At 34.3% G+C, this 18,344-nt stretch overlaps 1 protein-coding gene across 1 annotated transcript; it reads left to right on the top strand.

Moving 5' to 3' along the window:
* The first annotated feature begins 6,007 nt into the window (after positions 1–6,007).
* LOC137716083 (uncharacterized) lies at positions 6,008–10,058 on the top strand. The gene is made up of 4 exons (XM_068455477.1): positions 6,008–6,416; positions 6,704–6,871; positions 7,096–7,580; positions 9,460–10,058. Exons 1-4 carry the CDS (start codon positions 6,128–6,130, stop codon positions 9,829–9,831), a joined length of 1,314 nt encoding a protein of 437 aa, XP_068311578.1. The 5' UTR covers positions 6,008–6,127; the 3' UTR covers positions 9,832–10,058.
* The last annotated feature ends 8,286 nt before the right edge of the window (positions 10,059–18,344 follow it).

Raw genomic sequence — 18,344 nt, 5'->3', positions numbered from 1 at the left:
GGTTAATTTCGTATTAATACTAACTGGTTCACATTTGAGCGCTCTTATAAATATATATATGTAATTATGTATATATCGTAGTGGAGACATATTAAACATGTATATATATGTTCTTCATTTTTATATTTTGTTTTCTGCTTACTCAACCACTAGAGAGGACTATTATCCTCCAATGATTGACCCACCCATCATACCTATGAGCTCCCCTAAGGCGTGTTTGTTTGCCCTTGTTAAAGTTCACTGGACTGGATTGCTTTGCTAAGACTACTAATCTCGTATTTGATGCAAGCTGGACTAAACTTAAATGAGACTAAGTCAGACTCATTCTGACTAAGTGTTTTGCTAGGTTGTCCTAGTGACCCCCCAAAAAAGCATGGGATTCCTAATCCCGTCTCCAACATTGTTTGCACGCCTTTGTCGTCTGCAACTCCGACTCTCTTACCCATGCCCAGATCTCAAACCCACTGCCTAAATCTCAAAATCAACACCCAAAATTCAAAAAAAAAAAAAAAATGCAAAACCCCCAGAATTAAGCACTTGTAGACTAATCCCCCACACAAATTCAAAATAAAAAGGCAAAATCACCAGAAGATTTCGAGGTTTTCCTAGAAAATCAGTGAAGGTGCTAGGTGGAGAGCTTTGATAAATCCTCTATGCGAATCTCTGCATAAGGAAAAGAGGGGGAAAGTGGATGAGGAAAAGTGGGAGAAGGGAGGGAGAGAGTGGGCGGAGGAAAATAGGGAGAGGTATACGGAGAGGAAGAGAATTCTAGAAAAATGGTGAAACAGGATAAAAAGAAGGAGAGGAGAGGAAGAGAATGGCGGAGGAAAAGAGGAATGGGTTAAGATGATTTTAGAAGGGAAAAAAATAACAAAAAAGATTTGAAAACTTTGAATTTTAATTAAAAGGACAAAAATGTGTTGTAAGTGAATAGTACTAGAGTGACTTTTAAAAGTAAAAAATGTCATTTTCGTTAAAAGTGAACAGTACCGGGAATGTTTATTTAAAACTAAAAAAAAAAAAAAAAAGATATTGGCTATTAGATAGAGAGATGATTCTAGAAACAAAAAAATGATAAATTAATAATGAACTATTAATAAATGTAGATTAAATAATATAATATTTGAGTCTTTTAGTTATTCTGCTTTTTAGTCTAACACTGCACCAAATGTTTCACTAAGTTAGTCCAACTTAGTCTAGTCTAAGACAATCCAGTTTAGTTCCTGAAGCTAGTTCAGTCCGAAATAATCCGGTGCAATAAACGCACCCTTAAGACCAACTAAGACTTCCATTTTGTTCATCTAGAGTATACAAGAGCTGTATAATATTTTAGGAAAACTAACGAAAATGACTTGAAAACTTTAAGTTTTAATTAAAATGACAAAAATGTGTTATAAGTGAATAATATCATGATTAACTTTTTAGAGTAAAAATATGATTTTTCGTTAAAGTGAACAGTACTATGAGCTTTTCGTTAAAATTCCCTATTATTTTTAGCCGAAAGACTGTATGCCGACTTTCGAAAACTTGCTCTCCAAAGGACAAAGGCTCCAAGGGATATGTATAAATATCATATTTTCTAAAATATAGCACGTAAAAATAATTCAGTCAGATCATTAAAAATGAGAGGCAGCCATAGACCTTGTGCCATATATATATAGTTTCTTATTCAAGTAAAAGATACACAAATGGCTTAGTGGAAAATAATATATATTAAATGATTTGTTATCACGATCATAAGTTGGTTGATTAAGTTTTAAACATGTGGTGATATTCAGCGAATGCGATCCTCTTCTTAAACTTGTCCAAGTTCTTGTCACCCTCACAAACCTACCCTAATCTACTCCAGTTCCTGCATCTATTTTTTTCTTCCTTTCTTTTTTTCATTTTTACAACGATGTGTAAGCCATGGTAGAGCAAAGGTCTGCTCCTTACATTTTGTTAGGGTTTACTTGTGTGCCCCATACGACCATCTCTCTTTTCATCGACTTAGTTTGAATTTCGTGGGTTGACAATTTCACTGGCATTTCAGACAAAAAGAAAGAGTTGTATACACTCTGTATATGTTCAATAAGACGATGATCACGAATTAATAGTGGCTGATGCCTTGTCTCCCAAATGAGTCTTCCCCCAACTGGTGGGGTTGACATGGATCTTGACCTTCTTTGATGAAACGTTCCCTAAGTCATGATTGGTCACCCCATCTATATTGTGAACTTTTTTTTAATCCTACAATATTTGAGGACTAGGGTTGAAAGTTGAATGCTGATTTATACCTAGTCCTCTTATGCTTTTATTCAAAACCGTTTAATTATTTTTGTTGTCCTCTGGCTGTGATTGATGTTATGTATGAAAATTTCTTATTCTCTTGACAACTTAATGTGAATAATAGAAAGTGATGACAAGCCTCTCACTCAAGAGAAAAAACATAATTTTTTTCTTGTACAAATTATGTTCATATTAACACGTGTTTTGTCATATACACCTACCAGGCTACCACCATTACTATGATATTTCATTATGTTTTTTTGAAATCAAATTATAGTTCGAAATATCAAATATTTCACACGAAAGCTATTAGGGTTAGCTTAGTGATGAGGTTGGGCACGGTGATAGACTAAGTTTAGGGTTTGAGACCCTCCAGTAAACCAAAAACAAAAAACTCACACCCAAACAACAGAGTAAATTGATTTCCTTTTTTCTTTTGTTTGTTTTGTTATGTGTTGGTAACTTTTCTGCTCATAAAAATAAATTAACTGACTAATGAAGTCTCTGTTAATATAAAGTAATGAATATTGGGAAGAACACTGCCTACATATGCTTTAGGAGTCATAATTCTCATTACCACATTATTTTTTAACTGAAGGTGATCAGTTCCTAATCCAAACAGCAAGTGCACACAGCATGACTTCAGATTGGCGTCATTGAAATCATACGGGATATTTTATTTCCTTTGTATGACTGTAATATGGATTTCAAAAGCGATGAGTGTAATTGTGTAGGAGCTTTCAGATATATTTATAAAGGTTGTTTTCATGATGAATATATGAAGAAAAGGGTCATCTGTGTGGACCTGCTTATTTACAAACCCTTTCTTCAGTTGTCATGATTGACACTGATGAAGGGCAGGGGCTGCCTCCTTTTCTTTGATTTCTGTTCAAACTAGTTTTCATATTCCAACTTGTTGTCGTTTACAAATTTCCAACTAAATCACATGACCATTATCTCGACTTCAACCTTTGTTTGCACAGCCTCGAGAGAACAGCGCGTTTTAAAATTTTATGTTGCATTTGTATTTCTAAGCTTAAAATATGTGTGTCCTTGAACCCAAACCCCTATCGATCGACAATGGCTGATGAAGGAGATTCCAAATCTTAATCTAACGGGTGGACAATTTCAACATAGTGATGCGGAGCACGTGTGATCATTGTGTTTCACATGTTAGCAAACCCGCTCTGATTCAATAATAAAGAAAATTGAGGTTTCACTCCAAATGAAAATGGGATCGAGCAATGGTGGACCCAACATTTTGTTCATATGGGGTCGTCATTAACTGAGTTAAATACTGAAACCACCTTTTTCTAAGAGTCTTTAAGTAAGGACAACTAATCAACCTTTGAAGATGATTCCAAATAACTATCTAACATTTTGAAAATTGAATATTCGTTAAGTCACTAGCGTTAAGTGATGAAGTCGATAGTTTTAACTAATAACATGGACAAATACTAAAGTTTGTTTAATTTATAGGGTTTTAAATCCCTAAATTGCCCCTTTTTAGCAAGAAAATTTTCAATATACTGGAATACAGCTCAAAATACTAAGTGTTATAATACAATTGATTAGAAGAAAAAAAATTTCCCTTCAAGTTTTCAACTAATTATATTATTACATTTGGTATATCGAGCCGTATTTCCGACACTGAAAAATCTCCCCCTCTTAGCGAAGTTTAAACTCCAAATTTGCTTTAGCTAAAAAGGATCGCTAAAATGTCAAAAATATCCTTACATTGTATATCCAAGCAGAAGATCGGAATCTCATTTTGTAGGGTTAGGTTTGGGTTTTAAATTGGGTTAAACAAGAAAGTCATGTTGGGCTTTCCACAAAAAGAAATAGATTTGGGCCGAAAATAAATGAAAATATTTATTTTCTATACCTAGAGACAATTTCGTACACGGAGTGATTTTCACTCTTGTTAGCTTTTTTACACGAATGAGGATTCTCTTCGGATTCTCCTTGTGGGAATCCTAGGGATCCTTACATTCTAGCCATTTATTATATATCGTACTGTCAGTTTTCATCAGGTACTATTTGTGCTTAATTTTTAAATAAAAAGTTAAATGATTTCTAACTGCACGATATACGATGAATGATTAAGATTTGAAGATTCTTAGGATCTCAACAATTTGGATCTGGATGGGATCCAAATCCTTTTTACACACATTTCCTTACTTCTAACAATTGGTTGAATATATTAAACGGAATCAACTGCCATAATTTAACAAAGTATAAACGTAAGAGGCTAAAAAAATGTGTATATCATTTTGCCTTCATAAATACAATTTTTACAAATTAAAATGTTATTGATTTATTCTTTTTCTTACTATTAGTACGGTGGTGGGACATTTTCAACACTAAGAAGAAAAATACAACTACAAAGACACAAAGTTAGTTGGTATCCGTTTTAATTAATCAATTGTACTAATTGGGATATGGCATTTTTTTTTTTAAGTACATCAATATTTTCACAGTAAGAGGAGGGGGGAGTTCGGCTAAGCCACACAATGGCCAGCCTAATTTGGTATCGAATTCGTCATCCACGAGATTCAAATCTAAGACCTCTCACTTTCAAGTGAAGAAGAATACCATCAGACCGTAGTACTGAGTGACGGGATATAGCATTTATATGGTCATATATGCAAGAAACAAACCAATATAATTATAAGTGTAAATTCATAAATCAAAGTATTATTAAAGTACAAATGGTATGTAATTTCTACGAAGTTTTAAATTCTGCAACTGATACTTGAGGAGGGAATAATCAAATCTAGAACGTGGTTTAGAGGTTAATCTTCTTAATTAATTGAACAACAAAACTCTTGTGTTTATTAAGGGGGTTGTTTTTAATTAGGAGTTTAAATTTTTTTAAAAGAGTTCAAAAATTCAAGGGTATTTAATCAAGATTTCAAATTAATCTTCCATGCTATTCAATCAAAATTTTAAAGGAGTTCATAAAACTCCATAAAAATTTGGATGTATTCAACCATGATTTTAAAGTAGTTCATAAAAATTTATGTGTATTCAATTACGAATTGATTTTCAAGTATTTTAAAAAGTTAAGGATTTTGATGGATGTTGTTGAATTTAGAAGGATTTTATAGTGTAATTAGGCTTTAGGAAGTCAGGCCTCTCCTCTTAGGATTTTGAATGAATTCCCATGGAGGAGTCTACGAAACTCCACTAAAATTCCATCAAACTTCATGAATTTATAACCCTTTCAAAAACCATCAAAATCTTAATTGAATACAATCCCTAAGTATTTATATTTTATGTTGGTTTGAAAACCTATCAAAATCTATTACCTTATCCTCCTTCTTTACTTGTTAATCCTTCACTCCCCATATATATGAAGTTTACAAGATAAATTTAAATCTGAATTTTGTTTTTTTACAAATCTTGTAGCTCCAAATTATTATTATTATTATTATTTTTTGAGTGAGTTGTAGCTCCAATATTTTTTTTTATTTTAAAAATGTACGATATTCATTAAGATACAAGAAGTACGTACAAAAGAAATGATAGAGTACATAAATGAGTCTCAATAAAAACATTGTCCGGGCTTTATAGCTCCAAATTAAAAAAAAAAAAAAAAGAAGAAAGAAATGAAACTTTCCAGTATGTCATTCTCAAAAGAAAAAAGAAGCAAAAACTCCTACTTTGTAACCCTCTTCAAAGCCTCCAAAGTCTAAACTCCAAAGCCATATCCTTATATAGCTTATGGCCCATTTGGTTCATGTAAAGCTGAAGTCCAAGTCCAGTAAGCTCTCTGCTCTCATGCCGTAAGAAGAAGAAACGGAGCCACACTAGCAGCAAAACAACACAAAGTTTCAGTCTTTTAGATTTCCCAGAAATGGATCTGCTCTGCAACGCATACTCTAATGCCTCCGACAACGAAGAAGCAGAAGCAGAAGGAATTAAAGAAACCTTCACACCCCCCAACCCGAAGCGACTCAAACCCGATAACCCGTTTGCACATGCCAAATTTCACCATCCTCTGCCGGAGTCAACCCAGTTTCCGACCCCCCAAGCAGAAGCTCCGGTTCCTGGTCGATACATATCCAAGAGGGAGAGGGCGTTATTGGCTACCCAACCTACTGTCCCCGAACCGAACCCGAACGCTCCTGTCACGACCTTGCCTGGTACTTTGTCAATTTCATTTGTAAATATTTGTGAATTTTATTATTATTGTGTATTTAGTTTTATAGAAACATAGACTGTTAATTTGAAGAAGAAGGACTTACATGAAACGTGTTCATTGCCGAAACGGCATCTGGTATTTGCATTATTGGACCAGGACGACATGGTCGTGCTAAACCCTTTTCATATAAGTTGTTCTCTGTTAATTTGTAAGGAAAAAAAAAAAATTCTCGTGACTAGATCACTGAAGTTGACAATGCCACTTATATATGCATGTTATTGCTGGCAGTTTTTGGGAGTATTTCGGATTCAGACGTTCGTCGAGATGTTATGTCGTTGTTGAGAAACAAAGGGGAAAAGGGTACATCGCAGCTTGGCCAATTGCCCCAAAGAATGTCTGTAGCTCTAAATAGGCATACCAAAGCTGTCAATGCTGTGCATTGGTCACCAACTCATGGTGTGCCCTACTTTTTCATGAACTCTTGAATTATGACTTACCCTTTTCGATTCATAGCCTCGTGACACTAAATTTCCGTAAAGATTGGTTCTTGGATGTTGTTTTATCGTAAATTTTGATTTTAATATATTGTTTCATTAATTTGAGTAGAAGGGCGTTTGCCAATTGTGTACTTTTATATACCAATTGTACTTATTGATCTGTTCATTGGAGTTAGTCAACAGCTCATCTTCTTGCCTCTGCTTCAATGGATCACACAATCTGCATGTGGAATGTGTGGAGCAGTGATCAGAAGGTAGCCCGTTTGTTGAATTTTCACAGTGCTGCAGTCAAAGATGTGAAATGGTCACATCAAGGATTGTCTGTTCTTTCTTGTGGATATGACTCCTCCTCAAGGCTGGTAGATGTTGAAAAGGGGTTAGAGATGCAGGTTTTTAAGGAGGATCAAGTTGTCAGTGTTATTAAGTTCCATCCTGACAATTCCAACCTCTTTGTATCGGGGGGCTCAAAAGGCGGAATCAGGTTGTGGGATGTTAGAAGTGGCAAGGTGGTCCATGAATATATTCGTGGTCATGATCCCATCCTTGATTTAGAATTCAGCACCAATAGCAAGCAGATTATATCCTCTAGTGATGTATCCGGACGCAACCTCAGTGAAAATTCTATTGTTGTTTGGGATGTTTCACGACAAGTTCCACTATCTAATCAGGTAAGAGACCTCTTCCAGTCTTGCTTCAATATGTGTTGCAAATGCGGTGTTCAATCTGTATATCAAAATATGGTTGCCCCTGCATATCCTGATTGTATACTGAGCTGAACTTGTATATACTGTAATTCTGCATCATCCTGTAAGAATTTACATTCATCCTGTAAACTTGTTTTACATTACTTTTGGTAATCTGTTCAGAATGCATGGTAAATAAGATGTATATATAACACAAGGCCATTTGTAATCATCTTCTTAATGATGGAAGACACGCGATACTAAGGGTGATGACTGCATGAGCTAAAATATGTGACACAATTCATGTGGAAGAAGGATGTTCCACAAGGCCATTTAATTTGCTTTGATGTCAAATTTGTGACACAATTATAAAAATCTCATATTTTAGAATAAATCGGTTGTATGTTTACTTCTTGGAACAGTAAGGGAGTGAATGAGAGTCATTTTGCTTATTATTGTGTTTACCTGCAATAAAATGAAAATATATCTGAATCCACAAAATCAGGAATCTTTTTGCTGATTATTCAGTTATGCATTCCTGATGGAAGACTTTGCAGTTGGAACCACCCCAGCACAAATAAACTTTTTTCTTACTCCACTCTAGTTTACTAGAGTATGGCAAGTTCTTCCACCAATTGTTCTTACAATACTACAAAATTGCTCAACTATTTTCTCTTAATTCTGTAAGCACTTATGCAGTTATGCTTACAAAGAATAAAGTTTATACTAGGGTCAAAAATGCATGATATGCTACATCTTCTGAAAATAAATGATGGAAGGTACAAAAATCATTTTGAACAGAAAAACAACTACGATAGCATTCTAATGGGAAAATAATTTTGGCATTTGAGATGTTTATTATAAGTAGTTGAGAAATTAAAAAAAGGAACTATTATTGGCACTCCAAAAATCGAAGCGTCCACTCCTCATAAGAGTATTTGTCTTTCTATAAATAGAAAGTTTGGAGTGCACAATTAGATTTTTGGAGTGCCAATAACAATTAGATTTGTATCTGCTTTCGAGATTGATGTGCTTTGTTTAATGCTTAGAAGGTGATAATTCTATTCTGAGGACAGAACAGAACTATTGTTGTTGGAAACATGTATTTTTGTATCTTGTAAATCCATCAAGTTCATTGGATTAGGAAGAATGGAGGCGTTCTTATTAAAAATTTAGAGATATTGAAATCAATATAGTTTAACCTAGTTGTACAGTGAATTACTTTTTTTGGGAACGGTTTGGTTGCTTTGTAGTGCAGGGATTTGGGTTCGGTTTGGTTACATCTGTTCTGAATGACTTAATTTCATTTTCATTCATTATGTTAAAAGAACAATCTTAGTCATCTCTCATGTGTACAAGTCCTCTGAGATATGGTCATTATCAAGTTCTCAAGGGTCATGTTTTGGTGACAAACTATTGAAACTAATACAGTAATCATTAACTACTTCCGAGTAAGTCCAAATTAGATTTACTGTGCGTTGGCTTTTGAATATTCCTCTCTAAAGAGAAAATGGTTTGGCATAAGGAATTTATTGCTTTCAATTGAAAATATTTTGTTAGTTAACATTGTAAATCATACAGGACCATGTATTGAACAAGGTTTGCTAAGGTTGCTGGTTAAAATGTATGATCAGAAGTATGATTTGTTATCATTTGAGACATTGCACATGCTACTCCTGTTTTTCTTTATTTGTCGATATTTTTCGTAATGTTTATTGTATCCACATTTGTGATCATTTATGCATTTTCTGCCACCTTACATCAATATGAATCTTGTTTAACCGTTTATTTACTCGTAATAATCACATTGCTTCATTCATGTTCCATTCTGTAATTATGTTAAACTGATATTTCTATGTATCAGGTTTATGTGGAAGCCTTTACCTGTCCCTGTGTGAGATCCCACCCATTTGAACCATTTTTTGTTGCTCAGTCAAATGGTAATTATATTGCAATCTTCTCTTTAAGTCCCCCCTTCAAGCTGAACAAGTACAAGAGGTACGAAAGCCATGGAGTATCAGGGTTCCCCATTAAATGTGTATTTAGCTTGGATGGGGAAAAGCTAGTCTCGGGTTCCTCCGATGGTTCTTTATACTTCTATGACTACAGGTCTTCTGAGCTTGTTAGAAAAATCAAGGCGTATGAGCAGGCCTGCATAGACGTTGCTATCCACCCTGTCATGCCGAATGTGATTGCTTCGTGCAGTTGGAACGGAGAGGTTTCAGTGTTCGAGTGAGTTTCTCGTGTAAACTTTTCATACAAGAAATGTAGTGTTTGAGTGAGATTTCATCGCCAGACACTGTTTGGTTGTTTAAGAGAAGGATCGAGTACGTTGAAAGCAATTTCTAGCATTTGTTACAAGAGAAACTGATATAAATGGAACAAAAATGAAAGGTTAATTAGAAATTTCCTTTGCTTTTTTAGCGTTTGTTTGCTTATTGACCAGTAACAACTAACTTGTTTTAGCGCAGGCTGGGAAGTGTTATTTAAATGCCTAGAAACGCTTTTGGTGAATGCTTTTGAAACTAATCTTTAGTTAAAATGCAAGTGAATCATTGAAATACATAGTTATGTGTTTTCAGCTAAAAGCACATAACCAGTGCTTCTTGTAGGAAACACTTCAAGTGCTTTTGGAACTCAAAAACATTTTCTCTAAAAGTCGAGAAACGCTTTTGGTGAAAGTGTTTTTTAAACTAATTTTTAGTTAAAATGCAAGTGAATCCTTAGAAACAACTTAAAAGTGTTTTTTGCAAAAGTTCATAACTATTGTTTTTTGTAGAAAACACTTCAAATGCTTTTAGAACTTAAAAATATTTTCTCTAAAAAAGTTTTCAGTCATTCTAAGAGCACTTCTAAACAAGTCCTTAGTGATTTTATTGTACTTTGTAATTTATTGTTTAGCTTTGAAAGTTATTGGATTCTTCTTACTTCAAGGGATTGTGGAATTATTATAGGAAACTTTAACGAAAAGCTCTCGGTACTGTTTACTTTAACGAAAAACTATATTTTTACACTAAAAAGTCAATCAGGTTATTATTCATTTTATCCTTTATTTTGTCCTGATAGTTAAAACTCAAAGTTTTCAAACCATTTTCATTAGTTTTCCTATTATATTATCCTTTAATAGGGATTAGGATCCTCGCCATATCCTTTTTGTGAGGATCCCGAGGATCAAGCAATCATGTCTGTTCATCGTTCATCGTGCGGTTAGTTTTCGTTTGGTACTATTTATATTCAATTTTAAAATTTAAATTTTAAATGATTTCTGATCGCATAATATACGATGAACGGATATAATTACTTAATCTTTAAGATTCTCATAAAAATGATCCGTCAAGGATCCTGTTCCTTCTAATAGATCTTTTCTCCTAAAAATTTGGCTTTAAAGAGGTCATGTCACAATGAATATTTCACATCATACGTGATGTTTGATAATATGTGTTTGGGGCTTCTCAAAATTCTGCTTTAAAAAAAAAACTTCTAGGATATGATTTGTGGAAGTGCTAAAGCTTTTATGTTGCCGACTTGACACCCAACAGTTAATCGCTGTGTATTTGGTTTTTTTTTTTTTTTTTTTTTTTTTTAATTATTATTATTATGGAAGGAGGAGAATTTAAAACTATTAGAATTATTTAAGATCGATTTGAGTTTTTTCAAGACGCATGAATGACGACTCAACATTTTATCCACTAAGATATTAATTTGGTTAGTGGTGAGTAGCAATTGTGCAGGGTGAAATGACAGGCAATGCAATTTAGCTAATATTAGGAAATAGGGAAATCGACACTGAAACTTAGGGAAGGGATGAATGAACCTAAGTTAACCACTGAGCTGCAAATCGCTTTTGAGAGTCGGTGGTGTAGTTGTCCCTGAGCTTTTGCTCTAGGGCTTTTGGGGTTTCATGCCTCTTGTTTTCGAGTTCTTAGGTTTTTATTTTCTTGGTTCATACGTACTGCCTGATTCTCAACCTTAATCTCTTCGTTCCTACGTTCATCTTTTCACCATCTCCGCTACTAGTTTCTCATCTTCCCTTTACCCCAAATCCCATAAATTTGGGATTTTAGGGTGTTTCCAATTTGAGTGAGTTTTCGTATTTATCATGGTTGATTTGGGTTCTATGTTTTTCATGTTTTAGTTTGACTTGGTTGGTGCCTCTTGCTCTAGTCCTATTCATTTCCAAGTTCTTGTCATTGCTACTATACGATCCTGGTTGATTTCCTCGTAATGGTTGACAGTGAAGGTGAAGGGGACGCTTATAGTGGCGACGTTTTTAGTTTTGTTGATCTAGGGTTTGTTTATGGTTGTTGTATTTGGTCTTCCCTTTCTCTTTGAGGCTTTGAGCTGCTATTGTTTATGGGCTTGAGTTTAAAGCTTTTTTTTTTTTTTTTTTTTTTTTTTTTTGGTGTCAACATTGAGTTTAAAGCTTTTAATACATGTTGTTCCCCTTTGGAAAAGGAGCTCTTGAAATGTATATGCCAACATTGCCAGGAGCACATAACGGAGTATTATCTAAGATGAAGGGTAAACGTACTTGTTGAAAATTGTAAGCCTTTAATTGATTAGAGGCAAGGCCTTTTAGACTCGATGAATGTGTTGAAAATTTAAGTACTAAACAAACAATAAAAAAACCATATAATAAAGAATTTTTTTTTTGCTTGACCTAGGATCAATATAGGAAGGATTTGAAACAAATAAATGAAGGTGTTGAAGGAAGTTCATATACGTAGCTGTTAGGTATGGGGCAATCTGGCAGTGTGGAGCAGTTGATAGCAATACTGTGCAGGCGCTTCTAACTTGGGCAGACCTACCATGATGAAACAGAAAAATGACTCACTTAAGAGGGGAGGTGTGGGGGCATACTCAAAACTGTGCTTTTGTTCATCATCCACTTCCCTTTCCATCAAATAGGAGAGAAGAGAAGGGAGGGAGGTGAGTAGGGGGGCCAAAAAAGGATACTAAAACAAGACACAATTATGCAATTCCCTTTCCAATTGTTCATGGGAGTCAATTGTAGGGGGACATGACACACCACTTCTCTCCTTTTTAGATGCATTTGTAAATGGGACCAAACCCCCCCCTCCCCCTCCCCCTCTAAACACCTAACAACCCCCACCCCCCACCTCCACCCCCCACCTATCTTTCAAATACCACCTCAATCACAAAACACAGACACAAAGCACAAACCCACAAAAAACAAGTCAAAAAACCAAATTTTCTCTAATCCAATTATTAAACATATATACACACACACACATATATAAAAGCTTGCTTGTAACTCCATTTTTTCAATAGCACTATCTAGACATACTTTCAGTTATTGAAAACATTGATGGTCCACATACAAAACTGTTTGTATTGGAAAATATGGCAGCAAACCCTAATCCCATTTAAAGCAAAGGAACACAGTCATGCATAATATATACTATCCACATTATATATAATATTTTAATATATATATATATATATATATATTTCAACCTTTATATGAATATGCTCCCCACCTTGCCTCGTCTCAAGCTGCAATCTTATTAAATCCATCTCTTTAATTGTCACACCGTTAAAATTCAGAATCAAATGAGAAAAGCTAGCTAGCTATAGCTATTGCTAAAAAGTAAGAAACCAAATCAAAGAAAGAAAAAAAGAAACTGAAACGGTAAGCTCGAGTATTCTTCCTACTACTCCATATGACTTCATCATCAACTAAAAAGATAAAAAGAGATATACTTCCTTTACAGGAAAAAATATATATATATATATATATATATATTTACAAATAATATCTATATATGTGTGTGTACTTGTGGTCAAGCGGGTATTCGCTTCATAAGGGCTCCACCAGCTGGCCATTCGAGCGACATGAAACGATGGGCTGAAAGGTTTTACCTAAGCCAAGCCAAATCATCTTTCGGAGGATTGGACATGAACTCCACGGTCCTAATCAATTTAATGATGTTTTTGCTTTTGATTAGGGAACCAAAACCAATATTATAAGGAATCTAACCTCATGCTTAACAATGCATAATCGTTGCTTTGGAATCACAAACCCTAGATAGCTATCTCTCTCTCTAGTCTTTAGTCTCCCTCATTATCTTTCTGCCATAGTTTTTTATGTATATATTTGTGATCCATCTTATCATGTCTTCTGTTTTTTTTTTTTTTTTGAACTTTAGATAAATGTTTATCTTCTCCTACATGTTAGCCATAATCAAAATGTTTTATGTTAGATCCAAAGTGTTAAATATCACCAATCCCTCATCCAATCCTGGCCTTGTAAAGTAGCCGACAGACTCATATTTATTGACATCACCATGTGATTTGTGGCCTCAACCAAGTCATCCCATTTGGTTGGTTATTCTTTAATTTTGTTTTTCCCTCTACTCTCAAATGGATCAAGAATTGTAAGATATTTGAAAAGACAAAAAAGAATAACAACCAATCATGATTTTGTTAAATGCCTTATTCTTCCCAATTAGGATTAGGAAGTGTGTTCCTTTATTAAAATGATTAAGTTTCCTTGTTCATGTCGTAGACTGCTTCACAGAGACATGACAGACATGATTGCAATCTAATTAATGTAAACCCAAAATTAATTAAGCAAGAATTAATCATATTTTCCAATGGCAATGATATCCCATAAAGCTTAAGCTAAGATTATGTCACCGGTTGACGCCAAGGTCCTAGAAAGCTGAGTCCAGCTAGAATCCAGTTTAATTGGATATCAACTATTTAAGCATTTTTCATTTCAGCTTTTCAAAAGATTTGCTGTTTCCTTATCAACACAGTGGTTGAATTATTGAATAGTAACACTGTTCATGCATAGATTGCAGGACAAGGATTGTCTGCCTTCCTACTTCCGGTGTCCTTCCGTGCCCTCCTGTTTGTGTGGTATATTACTATTCATTTTTGTCTTATTATCTCTAAAAAAATAATAATATAAAATGTTGATGTGATTTAACTTTGACCACATAAAACAGGAGGGCACCGGAAGTGGGAGGGCAGACAATCCTTGTCTTAGATTGCATGAAATTATAGCCAACTTAGATATTAGCTTAATTAGTGATAGCTAGCTAGGTGCACTGTTTAGTGTTTGCCTTATCTTAACGTAAGGATTGCTAGCTGGCCCGGAAAATTAAGAAAAAAACACTAGACAATGTGACGTTATATCAATTATCGACAGAATTACGGTGTTAATAACTTAATACTAGAAACTATACATTTTGGTGGACACTAACAGTAGTGCCCCTCTCCTGATTTTTGTCGTCTATGATATCGAAAATGAAACTAAAAAACACAAACTATGTGAGGAAACAATCAAATCATAACAAGCACATGCTCAAACAGAGGAGAAATGGACGAGAAATGTTATTTCTAGATTATCTGTCAACGTAAGATTATCATGTTTTTAAATTGAATCTGAATTATTGATCAAGTTAATGTTGAATGCAAATCTAGTTATTCTATATTCTCAATCATACAATATGAAGCATGTCATATATAAATGCCGGACAATCTATTATGAGAGACACTACTCTACAATGGACATATACGAAAGTTTACATTATAGACACAATGTGCTTTACTATATATAGGGCAAATCTTTGATGAGGCAAATATGATGGAAGTGATACAATCTTTGATTCTGAGATTAGTTTCATATTTACTTTTTTTTTTTTTTTTTTGTCAAAATATTTACTTTATTAGGGGGTCTTGTATTTTCACTTGAATTATCTTCATATATCTTTCCTAGCTAGTCACTGATCAATTATCATGAAGGATCATGCAGTTACAAAAATGGAAAAATATCGCTTCAACCGAAAGAAAAAAGAACGTGAAATGCTAATAAGTTTAGGAAAATACTTCACATCCCAACCTACAAGTTATGAACACCACATTATCGCATCAAAAAGATAGCACATTGTATTATCCAACATAAGAAAGGACACCTAAGTTGAAACTTGAAAGAAAGAAAAAAAGAGCCGTCTAGCATTATCGAGAAGGCTATACATGATAAAATGCCACCATGCATTCCTAAAAGTTTTGAGTCTGTGAAGACTTGCCTTTGAATAAAGGAGATTACACAATTATGTAGCAGTATACTAGCTAGGTCAAGGGCACGTACACCAACAATTCTGGATTGTTCGACCAGGTGGGGGATTTGCCTTACTAGCGTCGACATCATGAACAGCGTCCCTAATTTTTGGGGCACTAGTCTAGACCGACAAGAGTGGACAAACAGCTAGCTTTAAGCTCTTGTTGATACAGACCTTGTACTATAGGCTAGCTATGGCAATCCCCATAATCACCATCCATCATCATCCACGAAGGTGAAGTTCCCATTTCTGTAACCGGTAAAATCACTCTATCGTATGAAAGTGAAAGATCGATAGAGATAGATTACCAAAAAAATAAAAGATCGATAGAGATAAAGCATAAAAGCCACAGTTACGCCAGTATTTCTTGTTTATATGTAATGGTTAGTGGTTACAAAGTGAAAGTCGTGGATAAGGACTCCACATGAGATCAGTGTGTATTATAGATGATCTGCTTTATATATGTGGAGTTGTTCTTGGTTCGAAGAACCTCTTATGCTTATTTTGGATTCTTTATTTGATTACTGTAATGTGTAATTAGTATGCTTTTTTAATCATATAATGTAGTTTTTCGATATAAATATCTATCATCAACGTGTTCATATAAATTATTTTTTTCTTAAACTAATTGATGCTCAGTGCATTGATAATCTGCTATGATACCATATTAGAATTAGGTCAACCAACCCACAATGCATGAAAGAATTATAATTCTAAGCGTGGGATTTTATTTCTCCAACACAATGTCAAAAGTTACAGATTAGGGAAGTAGCTTTTGGTGATAGTGGGTGCGTGACAGTTCCTATTGAGCAGTGAACGTTTGATAGCAGTTCACGCTTTTGTAGTAATGGAGTAATTATACATCGTCTTGTCAAATTTTGGTTTGGTTCATGCATGACGTGGAAACCATGGCATCATATACTGTCCTTGATATGAAATCTCATTTGCTCTTTGGTTTCAATTTTTATTCTTTCCTTTTATCCATGTGATTGAGGATATGCCCCAGGGCAGGGTGGTACAATCCAAGTACTGAAATCTTAACGTCCCTTCCCCTTTACCTTTCTGCATATGATCATGGATCATCTTATATATAAATATATATATATATATATATATATATATATATATATATATATATATATAAAATTTGAAACGAGTATAGCTAATAATGCTTATGTGATCAATTGTTTCGAAGTTAAATTTAAACTGTGCTGCAGTGCAACCGTGTAAGTGAGATTATGTACATTCTGGTTGAGCAAGTTTTGGTAGATCGCAATGTGCAAAAGAGTTCGCTATTTCAAGCTTTTAGCGCTTATGTTGTGCCCTAGTCTTTGTTTTTTGTTTTGGTTAAAGTATGTATGCCTTGTTTTTTTCTTTTTTGAGACGAAAGAATAACGATTTATTATAATATTAAGAAGGGTAAAGTACAAAAAATTATCTCAACTATTGAAGTCACGACAGTTTCATACCTCATCTTTTAAAATTCACAATGTTATACCGCATCTTACGAATTTGTGACAATATCATACTTCCATCAATTTTTATGTTAATTTTTCTGTTAAGTGCTGACGTGATTTGATTCGAGACCTACTTTCTATTAAAAAATTATTAAAAACTAAAAAACAATTATTTAATATTTTTTTAATATTAAAATAATAATAAAAAGCAGGAAAAAAAAAAACCCCTCATTTCATCCCTCCCCTCCCCCCTCCTCCCTCCTCTCTCCTCTCTCCTCTCCCCATCTTCATCTTCTTCCCCCACCTGCAAATCCCAAAAAACAAAAATAAAATAAAATAAAATAAAATCCAATTTGTCTTCCTCCCACACCCACACTCTTCTCTCTCCTGCAACCCAAAAAAAAAAAAAACAACAACGTAGATCCCATCTTTTTTTATGGGTTTTCAAAAAAAAAAAAATTTCCCTTCTTTTTTTCCTCCCTCCTTCTTCTTCTTCTTCCGCAGGGGAGTTGATGGTTTAAAAAAAATAAAAAAAAAATTCCATCCTCCTTTTTTTCATTTTTTTCTTCTTCTTCCTCCTTCTCCTTCTCCTTCTCCTTCTTCCGCAGGGGGGGTGTTGATGGGTTTTCAAATTTTTTTTAATTTTTTCTTCCTCTTCTTCTTCTTCCTCCTTCTCCTTCTCCCTTCTTCTTCTTCCGCACCGACAGGGGTGAAATTTTTTTTTTTTAATTTCCTTCCTCCTTTTTTTTCCTCTTCTTCTTCTTCCTCCTCCTCCTCCTCCTTCTCCTTCTTGTTCGTCCGCAGGGGGTTGTTGGGTTTTAATTTTTTTTTATTTTTTTTATTTTTTTGGGTTTGTAAGTGGGGGGAAGAAAATGAAGATGGGGAGAAGAGAGAGGAGGGGGGAGGGGGAGGGGAGGGATGAACTAATCGTTTTTTTTTTCTCTGCTTTTTATTATTATTTTAATATTTAAAAAATATTAAATAAATTTTTTTTAGTTTTTAATAATTTTTTTAATAGAAAGTATGTCTCGAATCAAGTCATGTCAGCACTTAACAGAAAAATTGATGGAGGTATGACATTGTCACAAATTCGTAAGATGCGGTATGACATTGTCAATTTTAAAAGATGAGGTATGAAACTGTCGTGACCCCAATAGTTGAGGTAGTCTTTTGTACTTTACCCTTTTTTTTTTTTTTTTTTT

The sequence above is a fragment of the Pyrus communis genome, chromosome 14 (genome assembly GCF_963583255.1).
Source record: "Pyrus communis chromosome 14, drPyrComm1.1, whole genome shotgun sequence".
In the NCBI taxonomy this organism is placed as follows: domain Eukaryota; kingdom Viridiplantae; phylum Streptophyta; class Magnoliopsida; order Rosales; family Rosaceae; genus Pyrus; species Pyrus communis.
This window is presented reverse-complemented; position numbering and strand designations above follow the sequence as displayed.

Excerpts from the sequence above, each read along its gene's own strand:
- LOC137716083 (XM_068455477.1), top strand. The coding sequence starts at position 6,128 with ATGGATCTGCTCTGCAACGCATACTCTAATGCCTCCGACAACGAAGAA. Across the intron at positions 6,417-6,703 it reads TCCTGTCACGACCTTGCCTG|TTTTTGGGAGTATTTCGGAT; the intron begins GTACTTTGTCAA and ends TATTGCTGGCAG. Across the intron at positions 7,581-9,459 it reads AAGTTCCACTATCTAATCAG|GTTTATGTGGAAGCCTTTAC; the intron begins GTAAGAGACCTC and ends TCTATGTATCAG.